Source organism: Stomoxys calcitrans, chromosome 4 (assembly GCF_963082655.1).
Source record: "Stomoxys calcitrans chromosome 4, idStoCalc2.1, whole genome shotgun sequence".
Taxonomy (NCBI): Eukaryota; Metazoa; Arthropoda; class Insecta; order Diptera; family Muscidae; genus Stomoxys; species Stomoxys calcitrans.
In genome coordinates this window covers 168,928,241-168,952,599 of record NC_081555.1, presented here as the reverse complement: position 1 = coordinate 168,952,599, position 24,359 = coordinate 168,928,241, and the positions used below count along the sequence as shown (strand labels likewise).

Below are 24,359 nucleotides of genomic sequence, written 5' to 3'. Positions count from 1 at the left end.
TTCTATAGGAAATTGTGTCAAAATTTCGTTTCTATAGGAAATTTTGTCAAAATTTCGTTTCTATAGGAAATTTTGTCAAAATTTCATTGCATTAGGAAATTTTGTCAAAAATTTCGTTTCTATAGGAGATTTTGTCAAAATTTCGTTTCTATAGGAAATTTTGTCAAAATTTCGTTTCTTTAGGAAATTTTGTCAAAATTTCGTTTCTTTAGGAAATTTTGTCAAAATTTCGTTTCTATAGGAAAGATTGTCAAAATTTCGTTTCTATAGCAAATTTTGTCAAATTTTCGTCTCTGTAGGAAATTCTGTCAAAATTTCGTTTCTATAGGTAATTTTGTCAAAATTTCGTTTCTATAGGAAATTTTGTCAAAATTTCGTTTTTATAAGAAATTTTGTCAAAATTTCCTTTCTATAGGAAATTTTGTCAAAATTTCGTTTCTATATAACAAAATATACAACGATTCGTTAGAAATTATATATATAAAAAATTTCGTTAGAAAATTTTGTAAAAATTTCGTTTCTCTAGAAATTTTGTCAAAATTTCGTTTCTATAGCAAATTTTGTCAAAATTTCGTTTCTATAGGAAATTTTGTCAAAATTTCGTTAGAAATTTTTGTCCAAATTTCGTTTCTATAGGAAATTTTGTCAAAATTTCGTTAGAAATTTTTGTCCAAATTTCGTTTGTATAGGAAATTTTGTCAAAATTTCGTTTCTTTAGGAAATTTTATCAAAATTTCGTTTCTATAGGAAATTTTTGCCAAAATTTCGATTCTATAGGAAATTTTTATCAAAAGTTCGTTTCTATAGGAAAATTTGTCAAAATTTCGTTTCTATAGGAAATTTTGTCAAAATTTCGTTTCTATAGGAAATTTTGTCAAAATTTCCTTTCTATAGGAAATTTTGTCAAAATTTCCTTTCTATAGCAAATTTTGTCAAAATTTCCTTTCTTTAGGAATTTTTGTCAAAATTTCGTTTCTATAGGAAATTTTTGTCCAAATTTCGTTTCTATAGGAAATTTTTGTCCAAATTTCGTTTCTATAGGAAATTTTGTCAAAATTTCTTTTTTTCAGGAAATTTTGTCAAAATTTCGTTTCTTTAGGAAATTTTGTCAAAATTTCGTTTCTATAGGAAATTTTGTCAAAATTTCGTTTCTATAGGAAATTTTGTCAAAATTTCGTTTCTATAGGAAATTTTGTCAAAATTTCGTTTCTATAGGAAACTTTGTCAAAATTTCGTTTCTATAGGAAATATTGTCAAAATTTTATTACTTTAAGAAATTTTGTCAAAATTTCGCTTCTCTATGAAATTTTGTCAAAATTTCGTTTCTATGGGAAATTTTGTCAAAATTTCGTTTCTATAGGTAATTTTTTCAAAATTTCGTTTCTACAGGAAACTTTGTCAAAATTTCCATTCTATAGGAAATTTTGTCAAAATTTCCTTTCTATAGGAAATTTTGTCAAAATTTCCTTTCTATAGGAAATTTTGTCAAAATTTCATTTCTATAGGAAATTTTGTCAAAATTTCGTTTCTATAGGAAATTTTGTCAAAATTTCGTTCCTATACGAAATTTTGTCAAAATTTCGTTTCTATAGGAATTTTTTTCAAAATCGACCTAAAGTTGTTCATTGTAAGTTAAGATATTAATTACAAGTTACAATCAACTTTTAACTACATTCACGCATGCGCGGCATGTTTTCTAAATAACCATCCAACTGATCCACAAGTTTATTTTTTAATGACACCACACATCTGATCGAGACATAATCATCAAACATTATAACCTAATGGAAACATTTTTCACAAAACAATGAACATTGGATGAAAACAAAACAAAACAAAGATCTTGTAAATGTTTTAATTGTAAAATAAAAATTACCCCCCTCTCACCCACCGAAACTTCTAATCTCTTTATTTTCATTTTCCTTCCACTTACCTTGTAAATGTGACGCATTTGGTTTATAACCATGGCAATCGGAGTTAATTGTACTGCTGGTTGGTGAGTGATTGCTACTGCCCATTTGCGGCATGGAACTGACCCCACTGCTGGAGCCCGATGTAGGTGTTGAGGCTGAATTCGAAACTGAGGCAGCAGTAGCGGCTGCTGCTGCGGCCGCTGTGGAGCGTGTTACACGATGAATTTCACGAAAATGACTTGAAAATGTTGCAGCATCACCATACGGTCGTTGTGGGAGGGCATAGCCACGAAAATGTGTAGGACCGGGGGGACCTGAAATATGAAGAGTGGGACAAGCAAAAAAAAAAAATCATAAATTAGAGCAGATACCACAAAATAAGATAATTATCGAATCCGATTAATCTGTAAGGGCAATGTAATCAACTCCCCATCAACTGAAGAGCTGAGAGCAGAGCGTAAAGTGTTAATGTTTCTCTACTGTTGGCTAAGCATGATGATCGTATGATGAAGAGGATGGAGCTGGCGAAAGGTTATGTTAGGAGCTTCAGAGTACTATACAAGAAAGCAAAGGTACAGCCATCATTATAAAAAAGGCTGTATGTTGCCATATAGGCTTCATTCTCTGTTTTCTGTTGTTTTGTTGTTTTTTTTAAGTGAAGACTTAAAAATGCTGCCGCATAAATTATTAAATACAGAAAAATAGGTAATAAAGCAATAACAATACTCGTTATTTGGTCGTCGTCGTCGTCGTCGCTTGTTTGATAGGTCTGTCGGTTGCCCTCATTTGTTCGTTTCGTTCGCTTTTGCTCGCCTGTCTCTCATTAAGGAAACGAGAAACAAGAGCTGAAAGGGGTTCACTGAGAAAAAAAAAAAAACGTTGTAGTAACTCAACGAACGGTATTCGGTATTCCTTACGTAGATAAAGTGCTTTACATGCCGTTGCTTTTGCTGCTGCTGCTGTTATTGTTGTTGTTGTTTATGAAAAACCGCAAAATGGCATTTTTTCGAAATTTAACACAATACCGCTGCTTTTCATACCGATGCCGTCACAGACGGTTTGTTCATCCCCTTCTATTTTTGGTAGCGTAAGATGTACTACAACAGTGATTGGTACAGTGCATTGGGAAAGCATGTAGCCATGCAGACCGTTTGAGTTGGGGATTTTTCAAGCGCAGCTAACAGAGCTAGACTTGTTGGCACTTTTAATACGCTTTACCCAACGTTATCGCAGTGAATTTTTTTTCTAAAGGTTACTAAATTTGCTATGAATCTTCCATTAAAGAACAGGGGAATCAAAAAAACAAAATTTAGACAACATTTACTATAGAAGTGTAATGTTGACAAAATTTCTCAAGAGAAATAAAATTTTGACAAAAATTTCCCAAAATAAACGAAATTTTGACAAAAATTCCCCAAAGAAATGCAATTTTGAACAAATTTCCTGTAGAAATAGAATTTTGACAAAATTTCGTATAGAAACGATATCAAGACAAATTTTACTACAGAAATGAAATTTTGACAAAATTCCCTATAGAAATGAAATTTTGACAAAATTCCCTATAAAAATGAAATTTTGACAAAATTTCCTATAAAAATGAAATTTTGACAAAATCTTATAATAAAATTGTTTGTTTGTTTGTTCCTATAGATTCAAAAACGGCTAAACCGATTACCTTGAAATTTTCATAGATTGCGGAAACATAGGCTATATATCTTTTTGATATCGCGAGGGGGGCGGACCCTCCCCCTTACCACAAAAGTACTACCCAAAAATAAAATGAACCTATTGGGACAAAATGGAACTCAAATTAAAGGTATTCAGGAGTAGAGAACGAGTTTCATATTAAAAATTGGGTCTAAGTAACTGGGGGGCCGCCACAACCCCAAAACCCCCTAAAATAGTTTTTTTGGACGATCATAACAATATGGGACACAAATGAAAGGTATGCGGGTGTAGATTACGAATATGGTCGGTAAAGAGGAATAGGCTTTATAATTTGTTGATTTCGGAAGGGGTCGGACCCTCCCCCGTTACCTCAAAAACAACACCCAAAATCAAAAGTGGACCGATCGGGACAATATGGGTATCAAATGAAAGGTATTGAAAAATATAATACGAATGTGGTATTAAAATTCCGATCTAAGTACCAATCGGGCCGCCCCAACCCTAAAATTCCCCCAAACAGACATATTGGACGTTCATGTCAATTTGGGCCTCAAATGATAGATATTCGGGAGTAGATTATGAATCTGGCATACAAAATCAGTTCGAAGTATAGGGGATCCCCCTTCTCTCCAAAAAGGCTTTAAATGGGCATAAGACCCATCATGACTATGTGGGACTCGGATTTTTTGTTTTTTCCCTAGAATCAAAAACGGCTGAACCGAATTTCTTAAAATTTGCACAGATTGTGTAGGTTGGTCTGAACGGAAATATAGGCTATATAATTTTTTGATATCGCGAGGGGAGCGGACCTTCCCCCTTACCACAAAAGTACTACCCAAAAATAAAAGCGGACCGATCGGGACAACATGGGATTCAAATGAAAGATATTCGAGAGTAGAGTATGAGTTTCATAATAAAAGTTGGGTCCAAGTACCAGAGGGGCCGCCCTAGCCCCAAAACCCCTTAAAATAGGTTTATTTGACAATCATGACAATATGGGACTCAATTGAAAGGTATTCGGGAGTAGATTATGAATATGGGCAGGAAGTGGGAATAGGCTTAATATATTTTATTGATATGGGAAGGGGGCGGACCCTCCACAATTACCCCAAAAACACCAGCCAAATTCAAAAGTGGACCGATCGGGACAATATGGGTATCAAATGAAAGGTATTGAAAAATATAATACGGACGGAATTTCTTAAAATTTTCACAGATTGTGTAAGTTGGTCTGGAAGGAAACATAGGCTATATAATTTTTTTTAAATCGCGAGGGGAGCGGACCTTCCCCCTTACCCCAAAAGTACTACCCAAAAATAAAAGCGGACCGATCGGGACAATATGGGATTCAAATGAAAGGTATTCGAGAGTAGAGTACGAGTTTCATAATAAAAGTTGGGTCCAAGTACCAGAGGGGCCGCCCTAGCCCCAAAACCCCTTATAATAGGTTTATTTGACAATCATGACAATATGGGACTCAATTGAAAGGTATTCGGGAGTAGATTATGAATATGATCAGGAAGTGGGAATAAGCTTAATATATTTTATTGATAAGGAAAGGGGTTAATATATAATATTTTATTGATGTTAAAGAGTTAAAGAAGGCGCAGCGGAGCGGGCCCGGTTCGGCTAGTTTCCTATAAAAATTAAATTTTGGCAAAATTTCCTATCAAAATGAAAGTTGACAAAAATTTCCCAAAAGAAATGAAATTTTGACAAAAATTTCCCAAAGAAATGAAATTTTGACAAAATTTCCTATAGAAATTAAATTTTTACAAAATTTCCTATAGAAATAAAATGTATACAAAAATTTCTCAAAAAATTTTTGGCAAAACTTCCTATCAAAATGAAAGTTAACAAAAATTTCCTATAGAAATAAAATTTTGACAAAATTTCCTATTGAAATGCAATTTTGACAAAAATTTCCCAAAAGAAATGAAATTTTGACAACAATTTCCCAAAGAACTGAAATTTTGTCAAAATTTCCTATAGAAATAAAATTTTGACAAAATTTCGTATAGAAATGATATTAAGACAAATTTTACTATAGAGATGAAACGTTGACAAAATTTTCCTATAGAAAAGAAATTTTGGCAAAATTTCCTAGAAAAATGAGATTTTGACAAAATTTCCTATAAAATAAAATTTTGACAAAAATTCCAATAAAAATGAAATTTTGAAAAAATTTTGTATAGAAATGACATTTTGACAAAATTTCCTATAGAAATTAAATTTTTACAAAATTTCCTATAGAAATGATATGTTGAGAAAATTTCCCATGAAAATTAAATTTTCACAAAATCTCCTATAGAAATGACATTTTGAAAAAATTCCCAATAAAAATTATTTAGAAAAAATATCCTAGAGAAATGAAATTTTGACAAAATTCCCTATTGCAATAAAATTTTGACAAAATTTCCTATAGAAATAAAATTGTAACAAAGTTCTACAGAAAATGTAATTGTGATAAAATTTCCTATCATAATTAAACTTTGACAAAATTCCCTATAACCACGAAATTTTGTTAAAATTTCATAAAAATATTTTTTTTCAAGCACTTTTCATTCCCATTAAACCTGCTGTAGATCTTTATTCAAAAAGCAAAGATTGTGTTCTATAAGAAACTACACCAAAACAATCACAAGAAAATAATTAAAGGGTTTTTTTGTGTCAAACTTTGACTCAAAACAACCATTCCATTGTTTGTTTCACTTTTACCGGGCATATCCTTTTTCAAGTGGCACATTAAACCAACACTCAGGAAAACAATGCCAAAAATCAACAACAAGAACAACAATCAAAACAATATGGCTGACAAGTTATCGACTTCCGTTAACCTTCTTTGTGTGTTTAAAGTCAAGTCTGGTCATTGGCTATGGTTGAGAGGGATTGTTAAGGCAACACTTGTTTAAATCGTTGTAAATCCCTTAATACCCCTTAGAGGAGCAAACATCAGGGAACCAAAACCAAATAGTTTTTACTATTGTTTGTGTAACAACATTTAGATCAAAATAAGTGTTATTTGTACTTTACTACACTTCCTCATTGTTCAAAGACCATTAACGTTTGTGGAGGATTAGTAATTGTCCTCTTTGTCTTTGCGAAGGTGTAAATGCAACACATGCTTCTTTCGCCCCTTGTCAAGGTATGCATTTCATAATATTTGTAGATATAGGCTTGAGGATTCTTTGGTGGCCTTAGAATTCCCTAATCGGATTAAAGGAATAACAGGCCTCAGAACAATTCAAAATTGTGTGTATCTAAAGCAATGGGATTAAAAACAATAAAATAGCAAAACAAAATAAAATAAAATAAAATAAAATAAAATTAAATTAAATAAAATAAAATAAAATAAAATAAAATAAAATAAAATAAAATAAAATAAAATAAAATAAAATTAAATAAAATAAAATAAAATAAAATAAAATAAAATAAAAAAAAATAAAATAAAATAAAATAAAATAAAATAAAATAAAATAAAATAAAATAAAATAAAATAAAATAAAATAAAATAAAATAAAATAAAATAAAATAATATAAAATAAAATAAAATAAAATAAAATAAAATAAAATAAAATAAAATAAAATAAAATAAAATAAAATAAAATAAAATAAAATAAAATAAAATAAAATAAAATAAAATAAAATAAAATAAAATAAAATAAAATAAAATAAAATAAAATAAAATAAAATAAAATAAAATAAAATAAAATAAAATAAAATAAAATAAAATAAAATAAAATAAAATAAAATAAAATAAAATAAAATAAAATAAAATAAAATAAAATGAAATAAAAAAAAATAAAATAAATTAAAATAAAATAAAATAAAATAAAATAAAATAAAATAAAATAAAATAAAATAAAATAAAATAAAATAAAATAAAATAAAATAAAATAAAATAAAATAAAACAAAATAAAATAAAATAAAATAAAACAAAATAAAATAAAATAAATAAAAGGGCATGCTTCCACCATAGCACTGCTCACCTTTGGTGACATAGCAGTCTGCCGAGTCTTTTGGTGGCATAGCAGTCCGGCGATCTCACAAAACCCATGCAGTTGCGGCGCTGGGACAGTAACCCGCTCCCGGAAAACTATGAGAACTACTATGAGAAACAATGGAATAGTAAAAACGGACCCCCCCAACGTTGATGACCCACGCAAACGAAAAAAGGACCATTATTTGCGAATCTGCAGCTGGAATGTCCGCACTCTTTATAGAGAAGGTGCAGTATACGCGCTGGCAGATGTATTAGAGAAGTACAAGGCAGATATTACCGCCTTACAGGAAGTGCGATGGACTGGGAATGGCATCACTACAACACCAAACGGTGACGAACTATACTAGAGCTGCCATAACACGAGACATGAATTTGGCTATGGATTTGTGGTTAGTCGGAGACTGAAACACTTTGTCTCAAGCTTTACTCCGGTGGCTGAGAGGCTAGCCATAATCCGCATAAAAGCCAAAAGTCTTTAACATCAGCCTTATTTGTGCCCATGCCCCGACGGAAGGCAAAGACGTGCAGACCAAGGATATTTTCTTCTAGCGCCTAGAGAGAGAATATGACCCCTGCCCCGCCCATGATATTAAAACCCTTCTGGGAGATTTTAATGTGAAAATAGGGAAGGAAGACATTTTTGGTCGAACAGTCGGAAAGTTTAGCCTGCACGAAGAAACTTCCGATAATAGATTGGGGTTAATAGACTTCGCGGCGGCAAAGATCATGGTAGTTAGTAGCACCAGATTCCAACTTCGAAGGATTCACTTGGCTGTCACCCGATCAAAATATGAGAAACCAAATAGATATTGTTGCGATACATGGCAGTCATTCATCCAGCATGTTAGATGTACCATCGATCCGGGATCGAATATAGATTCGAATCATTATCTTGTTGCAGCAAAGATTCGCAACCGTTTGAACATGGCGAGAAAAGTACGAACTGACACTGCACGGAAGCTCGACATTGAAAAGCTGCAAGCACAACATATGGCAACGGCATACTCCACCATAGAATGGGGGTATACTAATTTCGTCATTCTGTTTGTAACACCTCGAAATAAGCGTCTAAGACCCCATAAAGGATACATATTCTTGATGATCGTGACATTTTAAGTCGAACTAGCCAAGTCCGTTCGTCTGTCTGTCGAAAGCACGCTTACTTTCGAAAGAGTAAAGCTAGCCGCTTGAAATTTTGCACAAAGACTTCTTATTAGTGTAGGTCGGTTGGGATTGTAAATGGGCCTAATCGGTCTATGTTTTGATATAGCTGCCATCTAAACCGATCTTGGGTCTTGATTTCTTGAGAATCTAGAGGGAGCAATTTTCGTCCGATTTGGCTGAAATTTTGCTTGAGGTGTTTTGTTATGACTTCTAACAACCATGCTAGGTACGGCGCAAATCAGTACATAACCTGATATAGCTGCCATATAAACCGATCTGGGGTCTTGACTTCTTGAGATTTTAGAAAGCGCAATTCTTATCCGATTTGGCTGTAATTTGGCACGCGGTGTTTTATGCTTAATACGATTCAAATCGGTTCAGAATTCGATATAGCTGCCATATAAACCGATCTGGGGTCTTGACTTCTTGAGATTTTAGAAGGCGCAATTCTTATCCGATTTGGCTGTAATTTGGCACGCGGTGTTTTGGTATCACTTCCAATATTTGTGCGAAGTATGGTCCAAATCGGTTCATTACCTGGTATAGGTGCCATATAAACCGATCTGGGATCTTGACTTCTTGAGCCGCTAGAGGTCGTAATTCTCATCCGATTTAGCTAAAATTTAAAATGAGGTGTTTTGATATCACTTCCAAAAACTGTGATGAATATGGCGCAAATCGTTACATAACCTGATATAGCTGCCATATAAACCCATCTTGGGTCTTGACTTCTTGAGCCTCTAGAGAGAGCAATTCTCATCCGATTTAGCACAGATTTTGTACAACGGCTTCTCCCATGACCTTCAACATACGTGAGCAATATGGTGTGAATCGATCTATAGCTCGATACAGCTTCCATATAAACCGATCTCCCCTACAATTTGCAATTCTTCTCTGAATGGACTGATATATTGGGTTGCCCAAAAAGTAATTGCAGATTTTTTAAAAGAAAGTAAATGCTTTTTTAATAAAACTTAGAATGAACTTTAATCAAATATACTTTTGTTTACACTTTTTTTCTAAAGCAAGCTAAAAGTAACAGCTGATAACTGACAGAAGAAAGAATGCAATTACAGAGAGATTACTATATGAAAAATCCGCAATTACTTTTTGGGCAACCCAATATTACACAATTACTTCTACAATGTTCAGCATTCAATACATTTATGGTCCGAATCGGACTATAACCTGACATAGCTCCAATAGCATAACACTTCTGATAGATTATTCTTCGTTTGCCTCATAGCAGATACTGCGCAAAGAACTCGACAAATGCGATCCATAGTGGAGGGTATATAGGATTCGGCCCGGCCGAACTTTGCACGCTCTTACTTGTTTGTGTATTCATTGTCATATTTAGATGGGGTATGGGCCTCATCAGACTACTCTCCCATACAACCAAACTTCCGATGTTAGACTCCTGTTAAATGTAAACTTCCAAATGTATTGAATACAATGAATAAATGACGATCCACCATATTTATGTCCAAAATTTCAAAACAAAATTTCTTCTCACCATTTTTACACTCCCCATTATTCTTATTGGCGTAGCCATCATCCTCTGTCGTCTCTGTGCATTTAGAATCTAATAAACTCTCAATATCAGGTTGCATAAAATCCGACTCAATTCCCGAAGATGTGGTGGTATCCAGACACAAGCCATCAGTAACATTACTAAACACATCATAACTCTTAGAGGCGTCTGCAGAAAATTGGTATTTCATTGCCCCCTTCAATGAAGACGACGACGACGACGACGACGAAGAGGATGATGTTGAGGGGTTTGCCCGAATGCATTTCAAATCATTTGCGGCCGCTTTTGGCAACATTGTTCTAATGGTGGTGGGGCGTTTTTTAAACAACAACATCGACTTCGACTTACTTGTTTTGGAGCGGGGTTCACGCGGTCCATCCACTGTTACTTTAATGGCTTTGGCATAGGTGGCCACCTGTCGTGGAAATGTATCAACGGTGATGGTGAGGGTAAAACTTTTACCTAAAAAAAGAAAGAAAGAAAGAAAATCAGAACAGAAGTGTTAAACATATCATCATAAAATTTGATTATTCAGTTTGGTTATAAATTATTTAAAATATGGCCATGGTAATGGGAAAACTGAAAGCCTTTAGACTGTGACCTTTTTGTTTGGCTCTAAGCGGTTTCTTCTGTTTTTAGCACAGATTAATTTTTTAGTGATCGTAACACGCGCCATTAACAGTTGGCGGTCCTTTTCTTCTTGCCTTGTTCTTTGCTCACTCGATGACGATGACTTGGCAAAATGATGATTGAATATGAGGGATAAATTGGTTCATTATTTCGGGCATTTGTCAGAGGGGCGTTAAAATTATTGTTGCTGTCATCTTGAAAAGGGTAACAAGTAGGTGTTAAGAATCTTTGAATTTGTCAAGATTTTGTTAATGAAAAAATGAAATTGACTGGGCAAAGGAAAGGAAAATATTAAAACAAAGTTCAGCATTGACATTAAAATGTGAGTATGAATGTATTCCCAGACTTAGCTAAACTTTGTATGTTTTAGCATACAAAACTTCATGACTAATACAATTTGGAATCTTGACTTTGCTGCTGCAATCAATTAAACCAGTATGCAAATAAGGTTTTAAATTTTCCGCACATAATCACTAAAGCTATCGATGTACCGGGATGATACATTTACATAAAGTGTAAACCGCAAAATGATTTTGCAACATACGAATGACAAATCTTCAACTTTTTCAAGTGAACATTTTCTCATAGACAATGTAGCAGATACACAGATCCCTTACTCTAAGTAGCAGAGGACGAAAAAAATTCAATAAGACATACCACCGTACCTCCAATGGAGAAAGAGTTTATTTACTTAGTAATTGCTCTTCTTTCTTTAATTGACTATGACAGAATGTTTGTTCCACTAGGCGAACGTAGAAATAGCCTTCCAGGTGCCTCGATCTTCTGCGCTCATTGTAAAATCTCTGACATCAAGTTTCGAAGTGTCTCCCACCACTTAATCTTTCCATTGGGATTTTGGTCTTCCCGGTTTGCGTGTACTACCGTGTTTGCCTTCAAAAGACTTCTTTGCTGGAGCTTCTTCATGCTACATGCTTCATGCTTCTCATGTGCCACAGCTCATACAGCTGGTGGTTCACACGTCGCCTATATTCTCCATTAACGCAAACTGGTCCATATATTTTACGAAGAATCTTTCTCTCAAATACTCCAAGCACTGCCTCATCTGCTTTCACAAGTACCCATGCTTCAGAACCAGTGTAGTCTTCGTCTGTCGAGAGGTGGCCTTGTTTCTAAACTGCTTACTTAGTCCAAAGTAGCGTCTGTTTGCCAGTATTATTCTTCGCTTAATATCAAAACTGGTGTCATTCGTTTCGGTTACGGCGGTGCCGAGGTAGATAAAGTTACTGACTGTCTCAAAGTTGTGGTTCCCAACTTTTTCCATTTTCTTCATCTGTTCGTTTGGGCAAGGCTTTTTGGGAGTTGAAATCAATCCAGTTCTCCATTTACTGCCAGACCCATTTTCACTGACCCTCTTTTCGATTCTTTCAAAGGCTGCAGTTACTACTTCCATTGACCGAACTATGATGACGATGTCGGCGAGCAGCATGCAGCATTCTCTTTTGATTAGCGTGCCATATCTATGCACATCTGCATCTCGTATAATCTTCTCCAGCAGGATATTAAAGAGATCACACGATAGGCTGTCTCCTTGCCTGAAACCTCGTTTGGTATTAAATGATTCCAAGAGATTCTTTCCTATTCCTACTGAGGAACGCGTAGCAGAAAGTGTCATCCTGGAGAGTCTTTTTGCAGGGATATCAAACTCAGACATGGCTTGTAATACCTTTGAACCTATAGGGGTATCGAAATCGGGTTTGTAGTCAACAAAGAGATGGTAGGTGTTGATTTGTCCTTCTCGGGTCTTTTCCAGGATTTGGCGCAGTGTGAATTTCTGGTCCCGGGGTGGATTTACCAGGACCAATGCCGCATTGATAAGGCCCAATTATCTCATTGACTTTAGGTTTTAATTTTTCACACAGTACGCTCGAGAGTATCTTGTATGCGATGGGGAGGAGACTTATTCCTCTGTAGTTGGCACATTCCGTCTTGTCTCCTTTCTTGTGTGCGGCACATAGTATGCTGAGGTTCCAATCATCGGGTATGCGTTCTTCTAGCCAGATTGCGTAGATAAGCTGATGCATACGCCTTATCAGCGTGTCGCCTCCGGTCTTAAATAGTTCAGCGGGTAACCCGTCGGCTCCTGCTGCCTTGTTGTTCCTTAGTCAGGTCACTGCTACTTGGACCTCATTCTGACTAGGAGTTAAACATTATATACCATCATCAGGGATTGGTTCTGCGGTATCCTCTTCGCCCGTAACGTCGGGCACTAGCAGTTGGGTAAAATGTTCTTTCCATATCCTCAGCATGTTATCTGTGTTAGTTAACAGATTTCCTCCATTGTCTCTGCAGGAGGATGTGCCTGCACCAAAGCCATCGGTTTGGTGCACTTCATTCTGACTCCTGTACATCTCAATTCGCTCACCCTCATGTCTTTGCATTTACTTTTTCTTTCTGCGAAATAGACGTTTCTCCTCTCTACTTTTGCTCCCGATACCTCTCCTTCATCTGGCGCATTGCTACTGATTGCAGAGTTGCTCTAAATGCCTCATTCTTGGCTTCAGTAGCATCTCCACACTGTTGGTAGTACCATGGGTTTCTTGGAGGAGGCTTCCGGTACCCAAGTACGGATTTCGCAGCATTTTACATGGAGTGAGCAATGGTTTACCACTGCGCCATTATATCATCGGAACAGGGAGTGCTGTCATCAAGCAGTTGGGTCAGTCGAGTGGAGTATGCCGCTGCCATTTGTTGTGTCTGCAGCTTTTCAATGTCCAGCTTCCGTGCAGTGTCAGATCGTACTTTCCTCGCCATGTTCAAACGGGTGCGAATCTTTGCTGCAACAAGGTAATCATTCCGCATCTATATTCGCTCCACGGATCGATCGTACATCCATGCCCTCCATCTATCACAACGTGATCAATTTGGTTCCTTGTGTTTTGATCGGGTGACAGCCAAGTGAATCCTTCGATGTTGGAATCTGGTGCTACTAGCTACCATGTTTTTTGCCGCGGCGAAGTCTATCAGCCTCAACCCATTACTGGACGTTATCTTGTGGAGGCTACCCTTCCGACTATTGGACCAAAAATGTCCCATTTTCGCATTAAAATCTCCCAAATCGATTTTAATATCATGGACGGGGCAGCGGTCATATTCTCTCTCTAGGCGCTCGTAGAAAATATCCTTGGTCTGCTCGTCTTTGTCTTTCGTCGGGGCATGGGCACAAATAAGGCTGATGTTGAAGAATTTGGCTTTTATGCGGATTGTGGCTAGCCTCTCCACCAACCACCGGAGTAAAGCTGGAGACTAACCACAAATCCATAGCCAAATTCATGTCTCGTGTTATGGCAGCTCTAGTATAGTTCGTCACCATTTGGTGTTGTAGTGACGCCATTCCCAGTCCATCGCACTTCCTGTAAGTCGGTAATATCTGCATTGTACTTCTCTAATACATCCGCCAGCGCGTATACTGCACCTTCTCTGTAGAGAGTGCGGACATTCCAGGTGCAGATTCGCAAATCATGGTCCTTTTTTCGTTTGCGTGGGTCATCAACGTTTGGGGGGGGGAGTCCGTTTTTACTATTCCTTTGTTTCTCATAGTAGTTCTCATAGTTTTCCGGGAGCGGGTTACTGGCCCAGCGCCCCAACCGCATGGGTTTTGAGGGATTGCACACGTATTCCTCGTTGTGGCGAGCCGCTTGCTCCATGATCCGACGCTCACCGCCAGCCGCCCCTAACCTGGGAACAGATGCTGATGTTGGCCATTGGTTATTTGAAGGTTGGCCAATTACTCGCCTTGTCATCTCGAGTATCATTGGAACTCAGTAATTAATTAAGAGCCAGTGCCACCTGACTCCTCACTGAGACTCTCCTCTCGAAAATCGCTGACTGCCCGCGACCGCATTTGCAGCTACTCCGCATAAAAACGGAGCTTTCCACCATCCGCAACCTGTGGACGCGCCCGGTAGCTTTCAGCTAAGCTTCCCGTGATATGGATGGGCACCACACAAGTCGGAGCTCAAAGTTCCAGCCTGTGTGGTGCTCATAGTCATCCCTTATCGGCCGGTCTTAGGCCCATAAAACTCATATCTATTATCCATTCTTGCTGAAATTTGAGACAGTGAGTTGTGTTAGGCCCCGCGACAACCTCCTTCAATTCAGCCCAGATCGGTCCAGATTTGGATATAGCTGCCATATAGACCGATCTTCGATTTAAGGTCTTGGGCCATAAATTTGGGACAGTGATTTAGTGTTAGGCCCTTCGACATCTTTTTTCGATTTCGAACCACAGTGAAAAAGTCTAGCCACCTTTCGAATTGAAACGCATACCTATGGCTACTATGTCTATGTCCAAGATCAGTTGATCAGGCAATTACTATTCGGTAACTTTCAAATAGTCAGATCTTTTCGCTTTACATAGACCATTTGAATGTCTTTATGCTAGAGCTAACAAAATATCGATAACACCATCGATATTTTATTATTATTTTTTTTTTTTTGGTTGAATATCGATTGAGATTTTTTCTATCGATACTATCGGTAAAATTAAAAAACTGCATTATTAGAAAAAAAACAAAAGGAAATACGGAATAGTATCGCTGCTATCGATATTTATTGTAATAATATCGAAAATATCGAATGTTGCGACTATCAATAGTTTGACAGCTCTACTTTGAGATAGATTTCACCTAGGAGAAGTAGAGTAAACTTTGACTTCATTATTTTAAAGCCTTGCTATTTTGGCTTGTAGTCATTACCGAAATTTATCGTTCAAAAAAACTTTAATTTTTGAATTTTTTTTTATATGTGGAAGTTCTTTTTTTTTGAAAGATGAATATTGACAACTTTGCATAAGTTGCGATAAAATTTAATTTTTTTAGAAAATACAATTCTTTAACATTTTATTTTTCCAAGGAAAGGGATTCTTTCCCAAGGGTTTTTTTATAGTTCTCAATTGCCAGTATTTTAGTTTAAAAAAGGAAAACAATAATGGCCAATCCCTTTTTTGCAAATTTTATGACATCTTTACACACCCAACGATAAAAATCCATAAAATGCGGCATTTTGTTTGCCTTCATTTTAATGACTATTTGGGGTAAGAAGAGACAAGTTTGGTGTTTGTTTTGCTATTCTGCTTTGTCCATTGTAATGCCTTCATGTCAAATATTTACAAGCACCACAGTCGTCGGTCGTTACTGTTGTTGTTCTTACTTCTTTTGGGGAGTAAATTAAAAAAGTTGTTGTTGCTGTGCTGCTTATTTTGGTTTCCTACGCGATGGGTTGGGTTAATTTAAAGTTGTGTTGCCTCGCTGAACTCTTCTTTTTACCTTGGTTTAATACCTACTTCATTTTCCGCGTCGTCTTCAACAGACTACCTTTTACTCACACTTCCCTTTGTGCCATGCACTCAAACTCAGTCAAAGCTATACTAAAGCTAAAGCGCAGACTTTTAAGACCGTTGATTGTGCCGGGACAATGGTTAAATGTGCTTTACCCATTCGTTGTTACTTCGTGGTGGTTCCCTCTCATTCTTCTTTGGCCTGGGGGGTGGAGTACCTTTTTCTTCGCGTTTGTGTTTTTTTTTTTGTGTAAAAATGAACTACACCCACTTCATTTGTGGCAAATACAAAAATAAGCAACAACAACAAAAATCCCACCACACAACGGTGTATTTACACAACACAGCACTTACACACTCACCACATCGCCACACAGAACAACACTCAATTGAACCGGAATGAAGTGAAACGAATTGTCTGAGAGCCAAATGTGTAATATGTGAGAGGTGCAAAACTGTTGTGTATGTGTATATGTATAACAGTTTTGCGGCAATACATTGGTGTGTAGCTTTGTAATGCGACTTAAACGAGAGTGAGAAAGAGAGCAGGCGTACTAAATAGCAGATGATATAGACCAAGTTAACCGCAAAACCTCAGCCGCAAAAAAAGGAATAACAGCAAACAATCATACAGAGTGTACAAACATACACAACGTACAAACATATACATATTTTGTACGTCAATACATATTTACTTATTTGTTCGCCTTGCTACGAACAAAACTTTGTCGTCACACAGAACTGTTAGCCGTCGCTCAGACTTTACTTCATTTGGCAATCACAGACGAATTGGTATCCTATTCACTGCGTTGTTGTTGTCGAAAACATATCTATTGAATACTTCTGTTGTATTGGTAAATATTTGTAAACATCAACGTTCAACAAGGATAATACTTTGTTGCATTTATGCTGTTCGCATAAATGTGCGGTACTGCCGTCCATGACGGCGTTGACTTTGTGTGAGTTAGTGTTTACATTTTTATGACAATGTCAATTTTTAAAATCTCTTCCTCTCTTTTTCATACACTTCAATAATCACTATGTACTCTTGATAACAAAATACTTTTTTTTATTTCTTTAATTAGCTATGACAGAATATCTGTTCCATTAGCCGCACTTAGAATTGCGTTCCAAGCGACCCGATCTTCTGTGCTCCTTCTAAAATATCTGACACCAAGTTTCGAGATGTCTTTAACCACTTGATATTTTCAAAGGACTTTTGTTCGTCCCGTTTTACGTGTACCACAGTGATAGCCTTCAAAAGACTACTTCGCTGAAGTTTCTTCATTCATTCTGAGAACATGACCTAGACAACTCAACCGTTGTAGTTTGATGCGTTTAACTATGCTAATGTCGTCATACAGTTCGTGGTTCATACAACGCCAATACTCTCTATCACTTCCCACTGGTCCATCAATTTTATGAAGAATCTTACTTTTGAGAGTTCTTTAATATGCTATTCTTTGAATAGAACGCATTGAACAAAATGGTCTGTCCCCAGAAAATATTCTGCAATGGAATCATAATAAGATTTCAAGACCAAAAAAAAAAACGCATACAGACAAGAATCTTTCTTTCAAACATTCCAATACACAGTAGTATAACATTAAAGATAATTTAAATTATGTTTAATTTCTCTTTAATAACAAAGACTGTTAAAACTGAAAACAGTTTCCTTAACTTTAAAATTTGTTATATCACAATTAAAGATGCCTAACAAAGGCCTGCACAAAACCTTTAATTGGTGAACCCGTAAACGCTGAACCCACATGATGTGGGTTTTCAAGATTATTGAAGAGCTAGACATGGAAGGTAGAGTAAAACGAACAAGTTGTTGTTGAGAAGATAATTTTGAACATCCACCATTCAGAGCTTGAGAGTATTTTTATGTCGAATTCATCGCCGCTACAGTGATATATGAGAAATTAATCGCTGCACCTTGAGTCACATGAAGGCGTCTAGCTGTCATTTTCAAAAGAGGAACTGATCACACAAATCGTTGCCAAACTGTTTTTTTTTTTTTTTTTTGTCGCATATAAAAAACCTACGCGTGTGTGTGTTTACCCAAGCTATTGTCAAATCAACCACGTTGACTTCGTACGAATTTTGTACTACGAAAGCAGACGACAAGAAAAATACTTTATCTGAAGCAAAATGTACCCGAATACATGCATTGTTCAACCTGCACTCACTGAAATGTAAATCATTCTCTCTTTTTTCTGAAGTGCTCTTTTTTTCATTCACTCGACTCGTTGACTTGGTGTCTTGTTATCTGTTTCACTCAGTTCTCAAATGCCTCATACAATGTTGTATTTATAAACGAAGAGTACAGTTCTTGAAATACTCATTGATTGTTAATGTGTTTTAAAAGCAGAATGGAATGGCTTTGTGCAAGCCTTTGATGACACATTTTTTAGACTTTTAAATGCAAAAACAGATCTTAACATGATATGGAAAACTGAAAAAAATGTTCCTAAGATTTGTTAAGTTATATTGGAAGACGCCAAATTTTCAGACTCATAAAAAAAAATTAATATTTTGGAAAAAGACTTTTTGCTTCACAATTTTTGCGGATCAGGATGGAGAAGATTTTTTAATCATCTGGCCAGTAGAGCTGGTAATCTATCGATAGTCGCAACATTCGATAATTTCGATATTTTTAATAATAAATATTAATATCTGCACCCTTTTTTCAACCTAACCTAATAATAAATATCGATAGTATCGATGCTATCGTTAATTTCCCATCACCTATATTTCAAACGAAAATCAGGAGATCGTTTTATATAGAAGCAATATCAATACACAGACCAAATAAAACCAAGGTTAATAAAGTTAGTTGGAAGTCATAAGAGAAATCATTGCACAAAATGTTAGCCTAATCGGATAAAAATTGCGCCCTCTATAGGCGCAATGTATCGCCTATAGAGGGCGATACAATGTGTAAGCATTGAGGATTGCTTATTTTTGTATAGTTTCGCTTAAATCTTTAACTTTTGCGATAGTATCCATCGAAAAAATATCAATCGATATTCAGTCAAAAAATTAAATATCGATAGTGCCATCAATATTTTGCCAGCTCTACTGGCGAGAGCGTCTTCCGAGGTATGGCAGCTCCATTGGTATCAACGATATTGGCTATAAACCACTCTGTATTATCCCGGAATTCTCAGGTCCTCTTAAAAATCACTTTCTTAGTACTTCGAAATACACTCCATATCTGATGCTGAGTCCAGACTTCCGAATTTATCCTCTATGGCGCTGAATACAGGCTAATCTTTTCCTGCGCAATACTTTTTGGCCGTATATTTTCTTTCTCATTCTCAAATATCTTTTAGACATTTGTTTCAGTTCCCTGCGTCTCTCGACCCAGCGGTCGCAGTTGTTCGAAACTTCATATGTCTCATAAATACCTAACATGTCTTTGAAGAACATTTTTCCTTTCGATGTAAAAACTTAAAGAAGTTGTCTTGAACTGGTAGCCGAGTTGGTAGGGTGCTCGGATTACCGGGGCAAAGGTCGTCACAATGGACTAAAATAGTCTAAGTGAGTCTTTTTAAGAAAAAACCAAACAAGTAAAAGAGCGCTTACTTCGGCCTGGCCGAATCCTATATAGGCTCCATCATGGATCGCATTTGTCAAGTTCTTTGTCAAAGGATATATGATAAAAAGTGCTATGCTATTGGAGCCTTCTCGGATTATGAACCGTTGGAGACTATAGTAGATGTCGTTGTGCAAAATTTCCGCCAAATTGGATAAGAATTGTGCTCTGTAGGGGCTCGAGAAGAAAAATAGGGTGATTGGTTTACATGGGAGGTTTTTGGGCCGATTCGGACCAAACTTCGCACATCTGTTGATTCATGGTACACAATTTCAGCCAAATCGGTTAAGAATTGCGTTATCTAAAGGGTCAAGAAGTATAATTGCTAGACCGGTTTATATGGGAGGTATATCTAAATATGGATCGATATGGCCCATTTACAATCCCAAACGACCTACACTAATAGGAAGTATTTGTGCAATATTTCGAAGGAGCTTTCTCCTTCGAAAGGTAGGACATGTCGACTTAAAATGTTATGGCGATCAAGTATATGCGGCCTTTATAGGGCCTTAGAGAAATTTTTCGATGTGTTACAAACGGAATGATGAACTTAGTATACGCCCATCCTATGGTGGAGAGTATAAAAATATACTTCCACTCTAACCTAACCTAATCTTTAATGACCTCACAACATCTGAGTAAATGGAAATTTTGCCCATGAACACTCCACTAAGAAACAGGGGCAAACTTCTCACATATCAATGAGTGCAGTCCGATTCAATTTTTTTTTTTTTAGCTCAATGATAAAGGGCCTTCTTTTTATAGCCGTGTCCGAACGGCGTGCCGCAATGTGACACCTCTTTGGAGAGAAGTTTTACATGGCATAGTACCTCACAAATGTTGCCAGCATTAGGAGGGGAAAACCACTGCTGAAAAATTTTTTTCTGATGGTCTCGCCAGGATTCGCACCCAGTACCCATGCGTTCAGCGACATAGGCGGGTGGCCTCGGTGGCCTCCCAGCAAGCCCATGGTACTAAAGTTGTATAAGGAGATAAGAGAATTTTAAGTTATTTGAAAATGGAGTTTATTGCCTATATGTATCATAGTTATGCAGGCCATCATAGAACATAGTTCAGCATATCAGCCTGCGACTCTTCCTAATTTAAAGTGCAAAGTACAAGTTTTCTTTGAAAGTAAACAAGGTGTTTGAGGAGATACAAGCAATTTAAATTAAGTTTCAAAGTTTGGCATAATCGCCAAAGACACTTTCCTGTTTGAGGACTTGCCATTTTTATCGCCATCGTAGAAATTATAGAGTTATGCATACGAGGGTTGGCCATTATATTTCGGGATAAGAGAACACAAAATCAAATATTAATCATCGAAAATAGATTGTTTTTCAAAATATTCCCAATTAAGATCTTTACACTTTTGTATGCGCTTGAATCAATTGTCGAAGAACTTTTGCCACTCTGATTGAGATATCTCGAAGGTATCACCCGCTTCTTCAGGTATCGAACAACTTTGACTTCTTTACGGGAATAAAAAGAAGTCATTCGGTGCCAAGGCAGGACTGTACGGTGGATGACTCATCAAATCGAAAATGCAGTTGTTTCGTATATTTTAAGCATTTCTTTCGACCAAACGACACGAGCCTGTTTTTGAGCGATTGACAAATTGTGTGGGATCCAACGCGAAAAATTTTTTTTTGACGATCAAATGTTCATGCAATATTGAATGTATGCTGTTCCAACTTATGTCTAAGATTTTCTTGATCTTACGATAGGTAACATGACGATCTTGCAATATCAGTGCGCACAGCATCATTAGTTTTTGGAACAGCAACTGATTTTTGACGACTTTTACAAAATTTTTCTTGGAGTGAACTACGACCTCGGTTGAATTCACCATACCATCGATAAACACTGGTCCTAGATGGAGCTTCATTGCCAAAAATTGATTTAAGTTCATCGATGCACGGTTGTGAGTTAATCCACGTCGAAAGTTGTAAAAAACAATCACACGAAAACGTTCACGATTTATTTTCATGTTTTGGGCGAGATGAATCTTTCATGTTACTGTAAACAACACAAAAAGCGCTCGTATGTCAAAACGTTCTGTCAAGCTTTACGACAGAGTTGTCAGCTGGCATCAATGATTTTTTAAATGGTTTGGCTGGCTGTCGTAGTATTGGGTTGCCCAAAAAGTAATTGCGGATTTTTTTAAAAGAAAGTAAATGCATTTTTAATAAAACTTAGAATGAACTTTAATCAAATATACTTTTTTTACACTTTTTTTCTAAAGCAATCTAAAAGTAACAGCTGATAACTGACTGAAGAAAGAATGCAATTACAGAGTCACAAGTTGTGAAAAAATTCGTCAACGCCGACTATATGAAAAATCCGCAATTACTTTTTGGGCAACCCAATATATTCAATTTATTTTTAGAAGTGTGCAAGTAACTCGGGGATATACAAGAATTTTAAATTATTTCAAAAATAAATCCATTTGAAACAATAATTTCTATTACATTTCGCAACAAAGAGACCAATATAGCGTATAATTTGGAATATCCGCCTTGACGCTTACTCCTTTAAAGGACTTGCTGGATGTTCAGTGATAAAAACGATATGTTTTTGGAAATACGGAAGTTTTTTCAGGAGATAAAAGCATTTTAAGTTATTTGGAAATGAATTTTATTCAAGACAAAATGCTTAAGAAAAGCATTTCGCAACATGGTGGTTACCGCTCAGCGTTAATCATGTGGGCTTATTATGCTGAAATACTGACGAGAACATCAGAAAAACTGTTTCATTGGTTATTTTCACTCATTTAAAGTTGTCCGGCAATTTAGTTAGGTAGAGTGCTCGTCAGAGTGCTCGTGCTGAAATATCATGGGTTCGAATTCCACTATAGACTTCGGTCAATTGCCAATGTAGCATTGCAATGGACTAAAAATGTTCTTAATGTGTATTTAACGGATTGCCACATGTATTAAAAGCCTTACCACTTCACCTATGCTCTGAATGAGATGGTGAGGCCTTCTCCCATTTAAATGTCTTCTACGAAGAGGTACCGACAGTTGACCTAAGACTTACAAAGGACAGCGCTAAAATTTTATTTCTCATTTCTCGACACATCAAGCCCATTGTGTGCCCTACACGTCCATTAAAATTTTTTAAGGACATTTTTTTTTTTTGTTTATTAAAATTTGAGTACATATTTTTACATATGACATTCTGCGGATGCTTGGTGGTCAGTATGTTGTTGCTACCCTTTTAAATTTCATACATTTTTTGTTCACATCCAAGGACCATACAATGTGGCTTACCCTCCCACATTTTTTTCCAACAAAATTGATGGCATAGGAAAAGAGGTTTTACGCTTTTAAATATTTTATGTATTAATGAAGCGGTAAAATAGCTTTTTAACCATAATCATTTGTTAACCTCATTTTCCATGTGGCCAGAAATGAGAAGATAAAAAATATGTAAAGGCTTATTACAGGTAAGCTTATTATGGCAAGAAGTGATAGGGTAGGAATTATCATGTTTGGAAAATAATTGGTAAAGAAGGCAGAAAAAAAACATTTTACATTCACTACCATTTGAACATCATTTGTATTATACTAAAATCAGTAAGGAAAGGCAAAAGTCGGGCAATTCCAACTGTATAATACCCTACACCTACCCTATAAGTACAAAATGGTAGCTATATCTAATTCTGAACCAACTTATATGGACCTAGTCAGATATTATCAAATGGGTTATTATTATGGAAGTAGGTTCGATGTATCAAATTATAGAGGCATTGCAAAGATAAGTGCTATACCAAAACTTCTTGAAAAGATTATGACTGATAACATCACCCATCAAGTTTCTTCAATTTATTCAGATGTGCAACACGGATTTCGTACAGCTCGATCAACTGTTACAAATGCTTTACAGTTAGTAACTCTTGCCAATGATGAATTTCGGCAGAGGAAACGGACTGATGTTATATATACTGACTTAAAATCGGGGGTTCTCCTCTATTATTAAATTTTGTTAATTCATATTTATCTGAACGTGTTCAGAATGTACGAAGTGTGTGGTGATTCTTTTTCTAAGTCAATTATTGTGGAATCAGATGTTCCACAGGGCAGTAATCTGGGTCCGATTCCTTTTAATCTGTTTATAAATAGTTTACCTTGTGTTATTAAAAATTCTTCAATCTTAATGTAAGCTGATGACGTCAAAATTTCCCAATCGCTCTGTGTTCCTTCTGAGCAGCATTTGTTACAACTCGATTTTGATAACTTTTGTTTGTGGTGTAATGTAAATTGAATGGAACTCAATGTCTCGAAATGTATATTATTGTCTTTCTATTTGGTCGTGAAATTGAGATAGAAGAAACTTTTCTAGATCTTGGCATCCTCTTAGATCGTAAATTGAATTTTAGACAACATATTTCTGTGATAGTGAATAAATCTTTTAGTTCTCTTTGATTTAAGAAAAGTTGGAGTAAAGAATTTGATGGTCCTTCAGTTACTAAGAACTTAAATATTTCTCTTCTCCGAAGTACACTTGAATATGGATCCGTTAGTTGGAATCCGGTTTATACTATTCA

The 24,359-nt window shown here is 35.9% G+C and overlaps 1 protein-coding gene across 1 annotated transcript in view; it reads right to left on the bottom strand.

Moving 5' to 3' along the window:
• Positions 1-24,359, bottom strand: part of LOC106086789 (protein lozenge) — an 82,817-nt gene that overhangs the window by 23,071 nt on the left and 35,387 nt on the right. The window contains exons 3-4 of the mRNA XM_059367032.1: positions 10,632-10,745; positions 1,934-2,227 (exon numbers count right to left, since the gene is read on the bottom strand). Of these exons, the coding sequence (XP_059223015.1) occupies positions 1,934-2,227; positions 10,632-10,745 (408 nt within the window). The remainder of the gene's footprint in view (positions 1-1,933; positions 2,228-10,631; positions 10,746-24,359) is intronic.